General features: G+C 34.9%; 1 protein-coding gene across 1 annotated transcript; it reads left to right on the plus strand.

Annotated features, from left to right (window-relative positions):
• Positions 1-1375: 1375 nt before the first annotated feature.
• On the plus strand, positions 1376-17285 carry LOC117326448 (multiple epidermal growth factor-like domains protein 10). The gene is made up of 9 exons (XM_033883197.1): positions 1376-1548; positions 2477-2610; positions 9052-9294; positions 12621-12713; positions 14900-14995; positions 15830-15925; positions 16251-16388; positions 16490-16681; positions 17152-17285. The coding sequence occupies exons 1-9, from the start codon at positions 1376-1378 to the stop codon at positions 17283-17285; spliced, it is 1299 nt and encodes a 432-aa protein (XP_033739088.1).
• Positions 17286-20333: the final 3048 nt, after the last annotated feature.

Raw genomic sequence — 20333 nt, forward strand, 5'->3', positions numbered from 1 at the left:
ATCTCAAAATGAAATTTCTATTGAGATTTCTATCTCAAAATGCAGGCTAGCAAGCTTGGTTAATATAAGCGATATAACTTGTTTCACAATAAATGTAAAATAAATGAAGTTTGTCTTTTTTAGATACATAATTAAGATGCCAAACCGTTATATATAAACTTGTGTCATAGGTTGCTCTGTTCAATTAAACATCAATCAACGATATCTGGAACATGTTGAATGACCAAATCGGCCCGAAAAAGGGAAAAACAAAAACAAAAAAACATAGGTTGAGAGAGCAGACAAGAAATTGAAAATTAACAGTAAGCACATTGGAATCACCTTGAGTATCATATAGCTTAGGTGTTAGCCTTTACTTTTCGTATTTCAATTTTTTAAGGAAACACAACGGCTTCATGTTGATGTGTAAGAGTTTTCAGGTCCACTGATTTCAGGTGTCCTAAGGTGCTTTTTGTTGATATTATATTTTTCCTACAAAGGTGTCTTCGCATTCACATTTACTTTCTTGGTCCGATGTACATATGCATATATCTCACGTTTGAATAAGTAGCACGTATTTTTCCAGCTACGTCTATATTTTGACTTACGTTATATCGGCCACCATTTATCTAAAGAAGAATAAGCTTTGATTTATCATCGAAAACAAAAAGGCAAATGATTATCATACTATCTGTACACCAGTTTAAGTTTTGTCTTTGATATCATCAAACAAAATCTGTCATAAAGATCTGTTATGTATATTGAAAAAAAAACACAGTTAAATTCGGGATATATGTTGCATTCTTTCGAACATTTTTTCCTTTGTTCAAATCACCCGCTTTCTCTTTGATGAGTCTGAATTGTATAGAATTTGATCAAATCCTCTTTGTCTATGTAATCATGTACTTGCTGGTCAAGGAAAAACCCATGCTGGGTATGATGCATTTATACTGTTAAATAATACAGGAGACAGTTACGTATCTATGTGTTAGTTAGGGTGTTTGTGTGTGTGGGCTTTAAAACTAAAAAGTGTATTCACAACAGAAATCTGTTTTAAGAAGCTGTTTTTTTCCTGATGTACAGATGATCTTTTCTTGTTCTAAATGAGACAGGTTATAGAAGAATGAATTGAGTTATTTTATTAAATATCTTTATATAAGATAATATATATTCTTGCAGATATGTGAATGTGTCTATATATAAGCTTTACCAGGTGTGTACTACGCCGATTGTAATAACATACGGCCGAACATCACCTTCGGGACAAGCTGACATAAAACCTCACTCATTTATTTCGTTCCTCACTGTTTTCCTATTATAACGCGCTCTTACAAAATGTAGCAAATGAACCTGAGCTTGAATGATCAGCTCAACTTTGACCTCACCGTAGAACAACATGAATAACAAAGATCCATCTAACATAATCTTCCGCAGAAAGAACGGACGTTCAACCCCAATCTTCAGCCAGAACTCTCTTCGGCAAAGATACGGTCGACCCAAGTCAGCATTGCATGTGCCAATCCAGCTATCGTCACCACTGTCACCAATCAAAAACTGCCAAGCCATGAAGTATACCATGTCATCCCTCCGCGCCAGAATAACGACTACAACCCCATGACAGATGTCATCCCTGAGCTTTTAGGTTCAAACAGGGACATTAGCGTACCAATTGTTCTGGAAAATTTGCAGCACAAGCGATACTACCCCCGGAACCACACGGTCGCCACATGCACGAGATAATGTCGGACCAGGACCACTCCAACACTTCGTTAATGAACCCATCATAAATATACACCCGGTATACTAAATGCCCTATGGTGGTTGAACCATCGCTAAGAACCCTCAGTCAATCTCCCGGAAGCATTGATAAATAAGCCATCTCAAATGCATCCGTATAATCAGCCACAAATGAAGCTAGGAGTAGGCTACACGAATGGGGCTTTCGTGCTCAATGTTCGCGTACCCTTCAATTTTGTAAACAACTTTACCAAACGTTTGACCTCCAATCCAACATAGAACAGGCGGCGGAATACGAGTCCTAACCACACTCATCGACACACTGAATGATCGGCATCCGTACGAACAAGGAAGACGTTCAACAGTTGTCTGCCCATCAGTCACAGACAACATCGACTTCAATGTTAGAGTAGCAATAACTGTCAATATGACTTAAAAGTCCAACATGCCAACATCATAAGGTATTTAGTGACTCTCTGATCATCTGACCATGTGTGAAACCAGTCCGAAATCAGGATACCGTAAAACCATCTGCACCAGCACTCAATCAGTAACTGCATCAAGATTCGAAAGGCACTCGCGAAGCACCGCAAAGATCGGTTTCCGTTCTCTTTCAAGACGAACGGAGTGATACGACCTTAAAATTCAGTTTCAAGGGGTGTCATTTCACACAGCAATTTTACAGGCTCTGAGCAACCGGTCTGAATAACGGGCCTAACTTTCCTCATTAACTTACTCAACTTCTAACTTCATCCCACAGGGACTTCACATGGGGAGGCAAAAATTTGCGGACACCAAATGTCATTTCCGCCTGCATAGATTTCACACCAGCTCCGACAACAGCGTCTCGAGAGGACATGGAGGGCCTGGCTGTATTCGATATCCAATCTGGCAGTAACGGATCGGGCAGCGCTAAATAGCTTTATCCAAAGGGGTACTCAAAGCTTCCACATGACTGCTGTAACGAGTCAATTTCCCTCGAACCCTCAGCGAACATTTCCAACAAATAAGACCTCCAGGCCGGTACCTACTATCCAACCTATCAGCATCACCCGATTCATAGCAAATAGTCCCTGCGTTCAAACCGACGGACCCATCAAATGCCTGACGCAGGTCGCCAACGATCACTGGAAATCATGACAGGGTACAAGGGAATGGGACATTTGATGCGGTGATGTCAGAGAACCGCCTGGATTCGTTCTAATAATAGGATATAGAACACAATTGACAAAGGAAGACAATTTGGTGCTGTAGATCGTGAGTCCGAGGCCCGGTCAGGGCCGTTTTAGTGTATATACCCTTCAACATGGTCCCCCAATCAACAGATAAATATACGGTACACACTTTGTCTGTTAGTCTGTTGGTCTGATCAATTTTTGTATAACCTGTCTCTCATGCTAATAGTGTGTATTATATGTAATATTTGATACATTTGATTTCCACAGCAATGATTTTTATTGCTTTTCCTTAAGAATACATTTTAACAGTTAGAAGCAGTTTCGTGCATTGTTTTCATATAGGAAGAAAATGATTGATGAAGCTGTTATGGTGTTATTTAGCACCGGGAATCCTTCTCGGGAATCTCCCCTATTTTAGGCGGTTCTCTGACCTCACCGCATCAAATGTCCCAAAACATCGATGAAACATTTGTTGTAACATGTGTATCCTAATTTATTATTTTTTTGTTGCGATGGGTTTATAGATACCTGTATGTCTTATAAATTTAGTTCCGGCTCGTTCAACGAGGTGCTTATTTTAGCTAATTAAGCGTGGGTTTTGTTGTGTTTTTGTTTGTTTGTTTGCTTAAATATTATCCGCATACTATTAAAGTGTGCTCGGAGCGATAATTGTTATATATTTTGATTTATTGCGTTTGCTCTCGAAAGAAAGCTCCTACTAATCTGAGCGTACTGGTCATTCAAGCTGAATGAGTGTTTTCGGCTTAACGTCTCCAGTTCAAAAGACTGCAGTCAGCATAATGCTAAGATTATGATATACATATTACAACAAATGTTCCATCGATGTATAACTGTGTGAAAACGTAAAAAACATAATCCCGCCGACAGGAATAAACCCTGCAGTTTGAGTAAAAAATATTATGAGACTCTTTCATACGAAAGTATGTAGGATAGGGATATTCCACCCGGGAGTCATGTGGTGAAACCCGAGGCTTCCAATGGTTTACAACATTTGACTACAGTCACCAAAAGTACTTTTGATATTCTGAGAGGTCATGGTAAAATGTAGGTTGGCACACACATTTCTTTCCTTTCATGGTTCAGTGATGAACAAATGAATAATTCGCAGATAAAATTTGGCGTAACTTGACCGACATTTGATGTAGCCACATTTAAATTGCTAACATCCAAGAAAAAGAAGTTCTATCAACAATACTTTGAAAAATCAACATGGAATTAAGTTTTCAGTTTTACATATATTTTGATTTGCACTTCGACGTGTTCGATCATTTTACGGAACAAACTGTTTATTGCCAAAGTCACACGTATAAAATATTACGTCACTGCATGACATCACGACTATAGTCGATATCGGCCGCGGCGATGCTTTCTTGGGTGGTAATGTAGTCACGGCGATTTTGGAAACTTCATGTGTGAAACCGCGGAACAGTTACTCGATACGGGTATTTTATTTTTTCAAAGGTAGGTCAGTCGATAACGACGATCATTTGATTTCTATTGCATTTGATATGTTTAAAAATAAAATTAAAAACATCGATAAATTAGTAGTGTCAACAAGTGTCGTAATCAGTCACATACACTGTAATTTATGACGTCATCTCTTTGTGAAATTACTCCACGACAGATTGACGGTGCTTTTTTTAAGGGACTGATCAACGCAATTTAGCGTGTTCTGCTGTTATCGGAGAATCTGTGCTATAAAAGCTAACGTCAAGTGAAAATTTTGTCAAAAACTAGCCGATTATTTCAGAAATACAACAAAATAGCCCTTTTATCTTTTGCTTCGATTGGGAAAATCGGCAAGATTCAATGAGGTGAACACAAACGTTTACTGCAATATCGAATACTATCATTGCTCATCGCTGAAGTGAAAATATCAATTTGATAAATGTACTTATTTTACCGACGAATCTTCATAAATAATAGAGTCCATCATATGTAGGTATGTGGGATAGGAAAATTCTACATCCAAGGGTAGAATTTCCGTTTTCCATATATCTAATATATGGTGGACTATTTTCTCACACTTTTTATGTGTGGCGCATTGGAAAATCGATCAAAATATCACATTTAATAATTTGTTCAAATGACACAAAGGAAAAATGGTACAGTGTATTTGTGAAAGTTATTATTATATATAAACAAACAGAAGGGTTTTTCCAGGGATGTCACATAGTTATAAAGTTGTCCCGGACCTGCGGTCACTAGGTGCACTTATGGGGGAAAGAGATATCCAACATGGGTGTTCTACATGGGACAAATGTATCTTATATATGCACAGGTGTGAGAAAGATTGTTCTCTTACCTTGGACAGGGATATCCGCAGTTTAACATAAGCTACACGTGCTCTTTTGACGGCTCTTGTTCTAGAAAGGTTGACGTCACTATGACCTGACCCGGAACTACTTTTATCGGGTCACACATATGCATATATTCGTCTGCTTGTTTACCTGCGTGCATACTATTTGAGGAAGATTTAACACGTAGTAAAATGTTCAAAATCGGTGATTTGGTAACAGTTGGGTCAAATAAACAATCAACATCGTAAAGTGTTATGCGTCCGCTGCAGCCTTATCACAACTGTCATCCACCGTCCACGTGTTGTTGTTTACATACGTTTGGATTTCGTTCACACTACGATTGGAAAACAGGACAAGATAAAAATAATCATTCATCCCTTTTAGGGATGAGATAGGATTGTTTCAACCCTCGGAGGGGGTGGGGGATTGTTAACTTCAAAAACACTTGGCAAGCGTCGTGTTTGGGAATCTAACAATCTCCCGCCTCGGGTTGAGATCCCCCTGTCTCACCAAATAAGGTGTGAAAGATTCGATTAATCCTACATACAAATGTAGCTAACTTACATGGTCAAACTTCATCCAACATTGCGAGATACAAGAGAAATGAGTGCGACTTATTTGATACTCTATAAACTCTATACACACCTCACTGACCTCCACTCCTTGTACATCAGCACGGGAACGTTAAAGGTTATATCTTTGTGGCTTGGGTAGGCCAAAGTTTATCGAAATGTACAAAAATCCACCTAGAGATGACTGACGATTAAGAATTTAACTTAATGATAATCTAGTAAGTTTTCGTCGGTGTAAAAGATCACTGCGAAGATAAAGTTGAATGTGAAAAGAACTGCAGGGATCGGAAATCTTCAGACGCTTTGCAGCTATATATATATATGACAGCAAAGGTGCTTAAAAAGACAGGTGTTTACAATGTGTTTTAATACCGTTTTAGATTCCATTTTTATTTAACATCAAATATATTTAAATGAAAAAATATTTGTTTAGGGGGCTTACAATGAGTTTTATACTGGGATGTTACACGATACCTGACCAAACACCACTTTAAGGAATGCTCTAATCCAAATATTTGAAATGATTCATAGGCAAACATTGCTATATCATAAAAAGCTTCCTTCTTCAGAAATTATGTTACGGGAAAGGCAAATGGCGTGGTAGAGATATGGAGTGGATTCAGTACCTACTGGTAACCTGGTCAGTAATATCAAATCTGATGATGGTCAAAACATCAGGTAAGAGAACATTAAATTTTACGCTATAGATGGATCTATTTTTATCTGTAAACATCGCTGAGATCAAAGGGTATTTTATTAGTGACTTAATATCGGTCAAATATTACTGATTAAGATCAACATGTATTAATGCGTGTAGTCATGTGTATATATTGTAGACAAGTAAACTACATGAGCAGAGGAAATACCGCTTTTTCTGATATGCACATCGTAGTCGCAATACACCTATGCTCTTCAAGAACCAGCATTATCATAATTTATCATATGACAAGCAGAGTTTAGACCAGCACAGGATTTCCAATGGCATCCCATGGAACGTTGATGTTTACGTTAATAGCAGAGACATCTTGCAACTTAGCTGTGTGATAAGCTTTAAGTTTTTGTTTTAATTGTTAGTTTTTCTTTTTTAGATCAAGGCATCCAAGCGTTCCCTATCTTTTGTGTTTACATGTCTAAGTTTAAGTAATTAATTTCTTCTAATGACAAGAAGAAGAGCAATATTCCTTATCTGATTTAGTCCTCTATCAATATATCTTATCTTATTACATAACTGTTTAATTTACGAAATTGGCTTAATGATCGAAGTTAAACATGTCATTATATTTTCATCGCAAATAACACATACAGTGTGTGGAAAGGAAATCATCTCGCTAAACTAAGAAGTATAAAAGTTACGGATTGCAGACATAAAGATATGATTATATGTTGAATATTAAATTTGAATTGATCACAATAAGCGTTTTAACAAACTAAAAAAAAAGTATAAGATCAATAGTTATCATTTTTGGGCCATGGCCCGCTTCGTATGACGTATCTGATGCCAATTAATGTTGTCACTTAATATTTGAATCACACACTGACATATTGTATCATGTAGTAATAGGAATCACGGAAGGATTTTTCTAGGTAATATCCCATTTAGTATGACCTAACCAATACCAATATTGTGTATTTGTTACTAAATATTTATATATATATACGACATTGTAATAACTGAATGAAATCTTTTGTCCGTCCTGTCATTACTCTTATCAATAATCGAAATATGTACATGGATACAAGTATATTTTACTAACAGGAACATAAATTCCATGGGAAATGTAGTGTTGCGATACCATGTACATGTATACTATAGCACACAGTATGTCGGTATTATGAATGGAAATACGTTATACCATTTTTCAGAAATAATCGCCGGTGCAAAAACCGCAAATCAAAGTTCTGTCTACGGTAGCCTTGACAGCTCTAAAGCTATAGACGGATGTAACATAACAAAAATAGCGTCTGGTTGTTGTACACACACTCAGGCGGGACAGACAGAGGCCTGGTGGCAGGTCGATCTTCAGAAACAGTTCGTCATCGAATCCGTGCATATAATATACAGAGGTAAGATGGCAATGGTTAGTTAAGTTAAGTATCGGTAAAGTATTCAAAACCATTCAGTTCAATCAGTTAAATCAATGAATGTTGGGTAAATTTAATTTAATTACAACACTTGTTTAATATCTATTGGATGGATTTTGTTTTGAGTAGATTTGATACTTGTTATTAATATGTTTTCTTTGAAATTGGCTTTTGATCCTCATCAGTTGATGACCAGTGTGTGATGCATATGGACCGTGTGGCCTGTATCTGTTGGGGGATAAATTCAATATCACCACATATTTATGTTCAGCAGTATACTTATATGAATATTAATATGTTATTGCTTTGTTTTATATTCATTGATAATATAATAATCAAGTATTAAAAATTAAGTACCCTAGGCCAATGGTTATTCTCCTTAACAACATTGAATAAGTATAACAACATCAAAGAGTTACTTCCCCTTAAGTCAATCGGCCATAGCAATGTGTACATATACATTATATTTGTCAATATTTCGTACTACCTATTGTTACTAAGGAGAAGACTTATACAGGCTATACCTGATGTCTAATCATATTGACTTTCCATTCACGGCAATAAAATTTGTTGAAATTGAAATTGAAGACACTGACTAAACAAATTATTCCCGATACAGTCCTAGCACATCAGAATGTTATACGTGAACTGACAGAAATTTAATATGATTACGTTCATTAATAAAGAGGCACAATATAACACCTGTAGACCCATTGAGTTAACGTGTCGTTATTTACAAATAAGTAATAACCCACAAAGATTTTTGTTGACGTATCTACCGGTGTTACTATTGCTTAACATTTACATCTCTAGTAGTAATGTCATTTCTGGTCTAATCAAACCAACAAAACTTGCGTTGTTATGAGCCATATTCAGCTTTTCCGTGAGGCTGCAGATTTCATATCCAAATTACAATATAGAATAACAATTACCCCGGGCATGTCTGTTATACATATATAAAAAACAACATTAAATCGCTACATCTTTTATTGAAATAACCATGGCTGCTTTTGTTTATTACAAAACAAATGATAGTTTAGACTGACTTTATGATAAATGCGTTTTAATTATTAGGAATTACAAGAGCAACTTCTTCTCAGAAACCGTCCGTGTGATAAGACATAGCCTTCATGTAATACACAAGTACTCTAAGTTAAACGAGTAATGATATTTTTGTTACAGAGGAGGGCACCCTAAACAGACTCGCAGGGTACGAGATTTTTCTGTCAAACACGACCACGTGGGAGTTAGATGACCGCTGTTACAAAGACACCACTCCTAACCTGGGAGCCATGTCTGCTTCATCAGTTGTTACGTGTCCTGGTGTCGCTAAGTATCTGACAATATATAATGACCGTCGTGAAACAACCGAAGCTTGGTACTCTAGCGACGCTGTGTTGGAACTATGTGAGGTGTACGTCTATGGTAAGTTAACTACCGACTTGCATTATAAAGTGATTCGGTACTAGCAAAACAAATTGCTTTAAAATGATATTGAGTTATTCTTGTATTGGTATTAGATAGCCTTGCATTAACCGCTAGTGAAATGACTATTTTGGTGTTATCAAGTACATTCTTTGGCTTTATTGAAATGACTATTTTAGTATTATTACATACATTCCTTGGCATTACTGAAATGACTATTTTAGTATTATTACATATATTCCTTGGCGTTACTGAAATGATTATTTTATAGAAGTTAAGTACATTCTTCGGCTTTACTAAAATGACTATTTTATTAAAATTACTATAGGGATAGATAAAATGTCTATCATAAAATTTGATGACTTGTGCAAATTTTATAGCGATCTTTGACACACAATTTGTGTGTGTTAGCACCTAAATAGTATCTTTTATTCATAATGACGTCATATGCTATCTTCCTTTACCTCTGCTAAACGTTGAACCCAGAACTTTGAAGTTAACCGTGTGACATGGAACCGAGAAAGTTAATTTCTTGAAAGGTATAATGACTTCTAGCATGACGCTCTGGAATTTAGCTAAATAGCCTGTACGCTTTAAGATCCACGTGGTGTACAGTGGTATTTAATTTACTCTGCTTTACTAATTTAGGTAAAGTAAAATAGGTATGTGTCATCAATGAACACTACTGTGTTAATGAGGGAAGGATGGTACAGCAGACACTTAAATTAACATCATTTTAAAATGCGAATTAGTATCATATACAGTAAATGTCAAATAAGGAATGTTAAACTGCATATTACATCTTCAATGTGACATCGTATGCATTGTTAATAAAATGACTATTTTTCTATCTGTCTTGTGTTAAGGTACATCTATTTCACTTCGGGATAATCGAATTTTTCGAATTATCCGAATTCGAATTATCCCAGGTTTTATCACTAAGAAAAATAAGGATTTACTGCGAGGTTAACGGGGTCATTGAGTTTCCGAGCTCGTATTAACGAAATTTGACTGTTTATTCATATTTTGAAAACAAATTGTCCGTCTGCCTGATATTAAAGTATGTTTATGTAAAAATACTATTCGTCCGTCAGCCTTAAGTTAGTGTATACCTAAATAAAAACACTACTATTTGTTTGTCTGTCTTGTGTTAATATATATTTATATAAAATATACTATTTGTTGGTGTGTCTTATGTTAAGGTATATCAATCTTGTTAATAAAAGTACTATTAATTCTCGATTTATTGTCTGATCAATGTTGATTATGATCAATTGAATGACTTGAAAACGAATGGTTGCGAAATGTGAGCTTACCCACAGATGCACAAATCTGTGTGATATTTTCAACGTTTACATATGTATAGATTAGAAGAAGGTAATTACGACTAATAGTACAACCAGATATCAACAGAGGAATAATCTTTAATAACTCACCGTTATGATCTGACATGTTAACATTATAATCATGAAATTTGATTTGATCAAATCTGGTTAACTTTATAACAGTACACGTGTCATTTAATTGTTGCGACTGGATAGGGCAAGGAAAGATAGGCAATTGGTAAAATAACACTACGACGAACAACTCCATATGGAAATTACAAATGTATCTTTTTTTCTAATATTCATGTTTCTCAATGTTTTTTCTCACTCTTGGTAATCTTTTTATGCGTACCAATGCACTTGAATCCACAAGTGAAGTTGCAATAATGAAAACTTATTCTAATTTAGGTTGTCCGATCGGAAGGTACGGGACTGGGCATTGCAATAAACCCTGTACAAACTGCCTGGGTAACATATGCCATCCGACATCCGGTACATGCTGTAAGTATTCCTCCGTTATACGCATTTAAGACATACGGTAGCATACTTTTCCTATATTATACTTTTACCAAATGAAGGAAAATTAAATATATAGATTTAATCATCGATAACAAAGATATCAGTACATGTAGTTTTATACATTTGGTTTCAACCATAGCGTGTAGAAATAAATTCAACTGTTAGTGTCCAATCTCACAACAGCGTACACAACAATGATTTTTGGTTTGTACTTGTTTCTTAACTCATAAACGCATGTAGGCGTATCATTGTACCTACTTAAATGGGTGTCATAGATGTTTTATTAAAGGGATCATGTGTTTTGAAGGAGTCAAATACATATCATCATTTACCGTTTTTAACATGTCTCGGCCTGGAAAAAGGACCTACCAAACTGTCCTATCTCTTAATCAAACACTTAGATCAAACGCAAGGTATGTTTGTTTGTTTGGTTTATATCCCATGAACAGCCATTTTTGTGCAATTTTGAGGCTGTATCTCCTTGCAGTAGTTGGTATCAATCACACTGAACAATATACGTAAAGCGTTTTTCCGAAGTACAACACCACGAAAGCATAGACCAAACCGTTTCTCAGCTTCCAGAAGAAATCCAAACCGAAACAGTTAGGAAGCGTCGGTCCACACATCTCGGATCTTTATCTGGGGCTGCTTGGCCAGCGCTGTAAAGTGTCAAGGAAGTCACGCGCTTGTTGCCTAAACAAAAGAGTGCAATTTCTTGAACTGTATTTGTAATTTCTGTAAAAAAAATATAAAAAAAGTAATGTTTTGTAATTCATAAAATAAACCGCTAGAAATGATTTCAGTGAACCTAGTAGAACATGAACCATATGAATGGAACTGAATGAATGATATAAACTAAGGAAAATTCTACTCGTTAGTGTAATCGTGTAACTTTCGTAAGTGTAAGCCTTATGAATTATCGAAGGAAAAAAATTAGCTTACGAGTGCCGTCATATACTACTTAAGATTTCACTTACGATAATCATAAGAATAATCGTAAGTGTAAAACTTACAAGCTTTCGTGAAAAGGTCTCCACATCCTTATGTAATTGTATTGCTTGTGTGCGAATTACATGTATTATCAAGCGCTTGCTCATTAAATTGACTATAAGCAACATTTTAACGATTATTAAATCCATCCATGCTCAAATTCCAGATGTTTGCACTGCTGGATTCTATAAAATAGATGTAAATTGCAGTCTTTGCCCAATTAATTGTGTTGGGAACGTATGCCACAGTGTAACTGGAGCTTGTTTGGGTAAGTCAGTATTTACGTATTTTATACTATTTGCTTACATGCGTTATAATTTACTTAAGTTTATATCACACTACATAACAAGTTTTTTAGTATTACAAGAATGAAGACATAACACTGAAAAGCTCCCTATTGAGCATGTCATAAACATGTTCCGAATTGTAAAATAGATACGTGGTGAGGTTTTGTGATTACAGTACTTTAATAATTCCAATTGTGTGTTTTAGCTGGGTGCTCTATGGGATATACAGGCACAAAATGTGGCTGTCCCCTCAACTGTCGGGATGACAACTGTCCGATAACCTATGGCCATTGTTACGGTAAATATTCATCACCGATGATAGAAAATATCATCCATTCTGTAAATATCAAATTAGATTAATATGTCGGAATGCTAGATGTGATGTCAACTGATTACGTTTATCAGTATAAGTGTTGGTATCCTTAATGAAGCTGTTCTTTAATTAAAACCAAACGGTACTTTAGGGCTACACATTTCCTGACTAATTCCCATGCCGCTTACCACATCAATTTGTGACTTAAAATGTGGCTTTAGCATGATTAATTACAGTTTGAGTTTGAATCTTCAAACTTCATCAATCATTCAATCGGCAAGAGAAAGCATGTACATGGTGTTTCAAAATATCTGATACTTTAAAAATCCCGACTACTTATTTCATTTTAATGATAGGAAAATAATACATATACCACAGCAAAACACCTTTTCTAAGTCTTATTCTCATATCTTACTGACCATACTGAATAGGGTATTAAACATTTAACTATTGGTCAATAAAAGGTACTTTTTATACAAAGTGTTCCAAATGACGTCAATTTTTGGGCAGCGACCAGGTCAATTCTACGTCTAAAATTCTTAATTACTAATGAACATGTTTCAGTAGATATTGCACGCATTTCTCTTCGGATAGCCTGCTTCATGTATACAGTGTTCTCATGATGTTGATTGCATCTCTGGATACTTTTTATGCATACATCTCATCACTTTTATATGTGAATTAAACTTATAAAACAGTTTACTTCTTCTGCCAGATGATCATGTATGTCAGACACCTCCATCTTTGAGATTGCCTGTTTTATGAGTCACAGATGACGGCATAGTTGACGTCATAGATGACGTCATATTTCCCCGAACTTGTCATTAAACAAAACTTGAACAATTACCTATCAAATGGTGTATCAAGCTTTTCAATGCGATGGGAAGTGACAGAGAAAGGTCAATTTAGAATGTACAAGATATTTTAAAACACCCTGTATGATGTTTCTTATGTGTTTTGTTTTTTTAATTGGTGACATACATTTTCAACATGGAACCCGTTCAATTAAGTGGGAACAGACGACACATTCCGCACTGAAGAGTTCTTGTTTTCTTCAGTATATACGCTCTGGGTGAAATAGATTCTGTCCATGTTTTAAGAGTTTCTTCTGTGTGTATTCGTTAAAATATGAAGTTTAATTAGTACATTTTCCGTAGACAATGGAAATGTTAGTTCACAACTGATGGGTTTTCTTTTTCAATCGACTATAAAACAAAGTAAGGTGTTCATCAAAGTGTGATACTGAGCATATGTTAATTGACCGATATGTGCGTAAAATTAAACAAATGCAGATGGAACATCGCAATCATGTTAACAAATATCAAACTGAAATACATCGCACCTTTCAAGTTCATTTTAAAATGTCGTTTTGTTCTTTTCAAATATCCTTCTTGTTCGTAAGCATGGTTGCTATCAGTGTTGTTTTAATAGCGAACAAACAATGGCATGATACTTCATTTGTCAATTGATTGTATGCATACAAGTTTCATAATTTGGGAACACCTTTTGGATTTTTCGTATATTGCCCCAGTTATATCACATTGACAACCTGGTTATGTATTGGAATGAAGGATCTTCTTCTCTCAGAGTCTGTGTTAAATTATTCTTTCCTCTTGTTTGTCAAAAGCTAGATAGATTCAGTGATTATAAGAATTCAAATGTTCAATGTTTAATATCATAGAAGTCATACTATTTTCAGACTGTAATGACGGATACTACGGACCAACATGTACACAATGCCCGTCTGGCTGTGGTACTGACACGTGTGACAAAACCTCAGGACATTGTTTACGTGAGTACATTATTTTTATCGAAGGCTCTTTGTCTTTTAATGATATACTCAGTATATTTTTACATTAGCCTATTGGTCATGTGAAATAAAATGAGTAACATAAAAGTATTTTTTTGAATAACTCAAAATTTGAATTATATATCACAACTTTTAAATGTAAATATAAAGATATAAACGACATTGGGACATACATGTGCTCATTTCACTATTTACAATGAGTCTGTTATATTATCAAGATAATCAATTTGAAAACACTACACTACAAGCTTGTTCGATGATATTGTTTTTTTATCGATTCATGATTGAGGGATACTGTTATTTTTATTTTCTTATATAGATTTTACATAATCTCATTATTATTCTCTTTTAAATATTTCAGAATGTGATGTCAAATTATATGGAAAATTCTGTAATCAGTCTTGTCGTGGTGACTGCAAAAACAACATATGCGAAATGGACAGTGGTTTATGCAGAGGTAGGCAATAAAGTAAAAATAATAGCAAGGAAGTACATACATTTTAATTACAAGATGAATTTTACAATTTATAGTGATTAGAACAAGATATGAAAAACAATTGCTAGAATCGCAAGTAAATAGGAAGGGAACTACGCTGGAGGAATTATTTCTGTTATACTAGCATGTGTTTATCATAAGATATGCTTAAATTTTATACAACGAACATGCACAGACGGTATGCTATTATTTGAAATAGTATTTGGTGTTATAATGTCTTTAGTATATAGCTTATCAATTTTACGGTATTTCTGTTTTACTATTATCTATTAAATGACAAAATACAATATCACCTATTCAGTAGTAGTACAAATTTTTGAATGAAGGGAGGTAACTCTGAAATATTATATTGCTAGTAGTATTTATTCTACGATTTAAGATAGATGAAAACTATTTGTCATAAATGTAAATTGTGTGCTGTACATCACGGTATACTAGTACGGTGTTATAACTAAGTTACGGAGAAGGTTCCTTAGTTGTAGGAACTTGTCTCTCACCCATTTGTCGTGTTTGGACAAGAAGATATGGTAAGGTCGAATAACGTACCTTATCGATGTGTATCGCTCACTGTACTCTAGAACTGAGTGTGTGTCATTTGAAAGCGTCAGGCTTTTTAAAAAAAAAATGATCAGGCAAATGCAGCTGAATGGCGAATGATTACCACGAATGTTTTAAGGTCATAATTTTGCAGATTCATTCACCAAGAGGACGCCTAACAATCGACAGTTATTCACTTGATCATAAGTTATATGGTTTCTATGTATATTTTATTTTTGTAATAACTCACGCTTGTAGAATGTAAACTGGGATACTATGGCATTGAATGTAACCTGTCCTGTCCTAGCAATTGTCAAGGTAAACTATGCGACAGAAAAAGCGGAGAATGCGCAGGTAGGTATCAATAACAATCGCCAGGTATAAAAAAAAATAATTCTTTTTCGCAATCTGGCACATATTTTCGATTTTGAGTTAGAATTACAGCTTCATAAAAAGTCAGTATTACATGTTTTCCTCTAATGATCTAGCATACCATTTCAAGAGCGTATCTAAACAGTCAAAATGGAGCATATGCGAATATGTATTCTATCCGATTTTCGAGTCTTTCATTATGCAACGATAAAACAAAGCAAATCTTCTCGAGAATGTACAGAAGAAAGAACTTTGGAGATGTACACTTAACGTCACCCGATTGAATATATTTATTTTTGGTTGTCAGTATGCATCGCCGGTTACCACAGCAGCTGGTGTAACGAGGATTGTGGTCACTGTCAAGGCGATAAATGTGGAAAGGACAAGGGGCACTGTATGTCAGGATGTGAAGATGGCTGGACAGGCGACTCATGTGAAATCAAGGGTAATATCTGGCCCAAAAAAATATTATGATGTTGAAATTAAAAAAGAAAGAAAGAAATAATTTGAACTAATTTTCTAAATGGAAACTTCCTGATGTTGTAGTCGTAACTGTAATGAATGAAGACGCAGCAGTTGGGATAGGAGTCGGACTCGGAGTGATTATACTAGTTCTCGTCATCGTAATAGTCGCACTAGTCAGACACCTGTCTTATATCCAAAGAGACACGAAGAGTCCAGTGTATATGACAGACGTATCATCATCAAGCAATGAACAGACGTTGAGCCGAAACCAAGGTAAACAATATTCTAATCATTCTTGGTCAACATAGTATTCTCGTTCGATATGCCTGATTTACTTGTGATGTATAAATTTTGACGTGGTGTAGGATATACGAAGTCTTTTTTTCCGCCAAAAGGATTCACATTACGAGGATGTGAACATAGATATGACATAGATTTACATTATTCCCCGGGTATCATAAAGAAAAAAAAACTTCATATGCGATACTGGTAATACCTTAATGTATAAGTCATGCAGTAATAAATACACATATGTGATGACTCATCGATGACCCTTAGGTCCAACAATTAAAAATTCAGTGCTCAAAGACGTCGTAATATTAAATCAGGATGTTCAAAACAGTCCTCATCTTTTAAAATTATTCTTTGATTAAAGTAGTTATTTCCTGGATAATCGACTCAATATTTTTCTTTTTCACGTCAAATGAGTTCTATTATAATTGACATGTTTTTATATTTTCCAGATCATTCCTACATCAACGTTCCAAACAGGGTACAACACTTCAGTGATATTTCCACAACTGAAAGAAATTATGAACAGCTCGGACCAAGGGAAGTGTACATTCCAAATATATACGAGACCACAAATGTAGACTAGAGAGCATAGACAGTTTGTAACAAGTTGTATGTACCCTAAAACATTCCCCATCAGTTATTCTTTATAGCGTACGGCCACTCGATATATTGCAGATGACAACATTATTCCTGAATGGTCATGCGTAATGTGTGTACTTTTGTTTTGTGTCTTTATTTTGAATTTAATTTATTGACAATGTGAGACGGCCTTAATCATCATTATCATTTCTTAACATTTATAATATATTTGTTAATGGCGGAATAAACCAAAACTATACAATTAGATTCAAATGCTGTGCCATTTAACTAGAATTATTTTTGTCGCTTAGATTTGTTCGCGAAATACACAAAATTATCTTTCAAACGTCATTTTGCCATCCGGATCAGTTCTGCTTTATTTGTTTTGACTTTGAACTTAGTTTTTGACTATCATGATGTACCTATATGGATGTCAATTATCAGTTTTGCCACTAAAAAGTAGATCTTTTGATTTGAAGCATGTAAGGAAAATTCATTTATCGACTTTGTGACTACTTATGGAGTGTGTCGAAATGCTTATAGATGAAACAAGCATTAATTAGTTTAATTTGCACTTGAATATCATAGGCATTTTTAAGCATCTGACGGAATGATAGAATCAGTTTCTTCTGTGTAAATGACCAAATTTTATTTTTTCATTCGGTGCGTCTTTTATTTTTACCCTTTTTTCTGATTCTCGTTTTAATCTGCCATGGCAACTTCCAAAAAAGAAATTATTTGAGGATAAGAATGAAAAATGTTACCATTGTTTGTTGTTAATACTTAGAAGTTACAAGGATAATAATTTTGTGGTCAGATTTGTTTCACCGAAATATGGAAATTTGAACCTTTTTTTTTAAATATGTAATTGAAAAAAAAATAATACATTGGACATCTTTAATATGTCTATACTGTTTTATAAAAATCAACAATATCATGCATAAGGTCTAGCGACATATCATCTTTGATGTAAATTTATAAGACTGTCAGCCTCCCAATCATGGATCGAAATGATCAGGGTATATAAATCCAATAGATGCACATTTAATCAAAATGGCCAAACGAGTTTGTACGCAGGTGTTAGGGTCGTGAGTTCGAAACCTAAATGGGGCAGTTGCCTGGTACTGACCGCAGGCATGTGGCTTTTTTTCCGGTGTTCTCCGGCTTTCCCCCCACCTCTAAAATCTGGCACGTCCTTAAATGACCCTGGCTGTTAATAGGATGTTAAACAAAATAAACCGAAATTTCTGCAAACGTAAATCTGATGATCATTAATTACTTTATCAGTGACATATAGCCATTTGTGTTATGTTGTTAGTACCAGATTTGGCGTAAATACGTTTCACGTTAAGAGTATTTTAGATTTTAGAAAAAAGTTAATATTTCAGTTACTGTTTTAAAGAACTGTGTTCCATCTCCATATCTCCATACAATCCAGAATAATTTGCGACAGACAGCACCTATCATTATACATAGGTACACATTTCACAACTTGTCATGTGCAGAAAAAAATGTAATGCTGGCATCTTCTACAATAAGTATATATTTATATCATATGTCTGTAAAGGTCCCTTAAAATGGCGATAATAGATCATTAGAAACAGATTTCTAACTGGCATGTCGATCGCACATCCGAGCTAAACACTATATAAAGCTGAGTTCCTGACTTCCTAGATAATTATCACGGCGTTATTATCTCGGCAAGAAGACTTATAAATATGCCACCATACTTAGCATAAAGAACACACGAGATACACGAAAGATTACATATTGCATATTTATGTCATTTTTATTTCGTTTTTATTACCATTTGTGCTAAAGTTACATTAAGTGATTTTACATTTACATCACTACAAATACAATACTAATGATGCCTCACAAGGAATCACCAATAAGGATTCGTTTTAGTTAGTTTGGAATTAATATATAGCAGTGGCATATCCTTTATGAGTTAACGCCTTTCTACAGTTGATTTCAAAAATATTTCATACATTCCGTTCATATTTGTTTTTCTCGATATACTACGGCGTTTTATATAAAGCCCAATCAAATAATCATATTCAAAGCCTAAATACGGATATTCTTAGGATTTTATGAACTGTAAATGCTTAACACACAAAAACTAGTAGATCAATACGATTGAAATAAATTTTGTCTTTGATTCATGTTCTGAAATTAAAAGTGAACATTACATGTTTGTTTATTTGTTTAGATGAAATATATCCTCATCGGTTGTGGTCATTTAGGGCAACGCTGATTCATTTACTACCTGTTAAGTGTTCTGCAGCTTATCTGACGGACTACAATGTACTTTACCTAGTCAGGAATTGTCCATAGGAAGTATGACATGATTAACGTAAAGCGGACACGTGGATTGATTGTTACCTTTAAAACCGTAAATGACAGATAAAACATAGAAATGTATAAAATAGTGTTTTACATTCCAAAAAAAAGCGATATCAAGATAATAAGCAAGTCTGGGGAGGCAAAGAGGAAGTTAGAAGGCATTGGTGAATATTACAAACATACTAACACTCTTGTGATCGTACATAAGCTGCATTTAATAACATGACATTTGTGTAATATAACGTTAAAGATATAATAGACCGAGCCACACAGGAGGTATGGAATTTATTTGTGACAGGTTTATTTGCACTTTTATACATCATGGTCAGGTTTAAAACCTTGTATACATTTTAATTCCCACACTGTCACCCAAAAAGCATGACGTTGATACTATATATTTATCTAGCGTAGTCTAATATGCTATGCCGTGCAGCAAAATGGCAGAGTAGTGCATTCTATTTTGGAGATTAAAAAAACAACACAGATAAATAAAAATTGGATTACACAAAGGTGTATATGATACTCAGCATAAATAGGATATAACAAGACTCCCTTCACAACAAACACGATATCACGGAGAAAGGTATGTATATTTAACAAAGACCTTATAATAACACACAAAAAGATTTTGTTACATCGCCGTCAGCGTATAAAAGAGAACACAAGGTAATGAAATATAGATGATTGTCATCGTCAAATGAAAAGC

This window comes from Pecten maximus, chromosome 4 (genome assembly GCF_902652985.1).
Source record: "Pecten maximus chromosome 4, xPecMax1.1, whole genome shotgun sequence".
In the NCBI taxonomy this organism is placed as follows: Eukaryota; Metazoa; Mollusca; class Bivalvia; order Pectinida; family Pectinidae; genus Pecten; species Pecten maximus.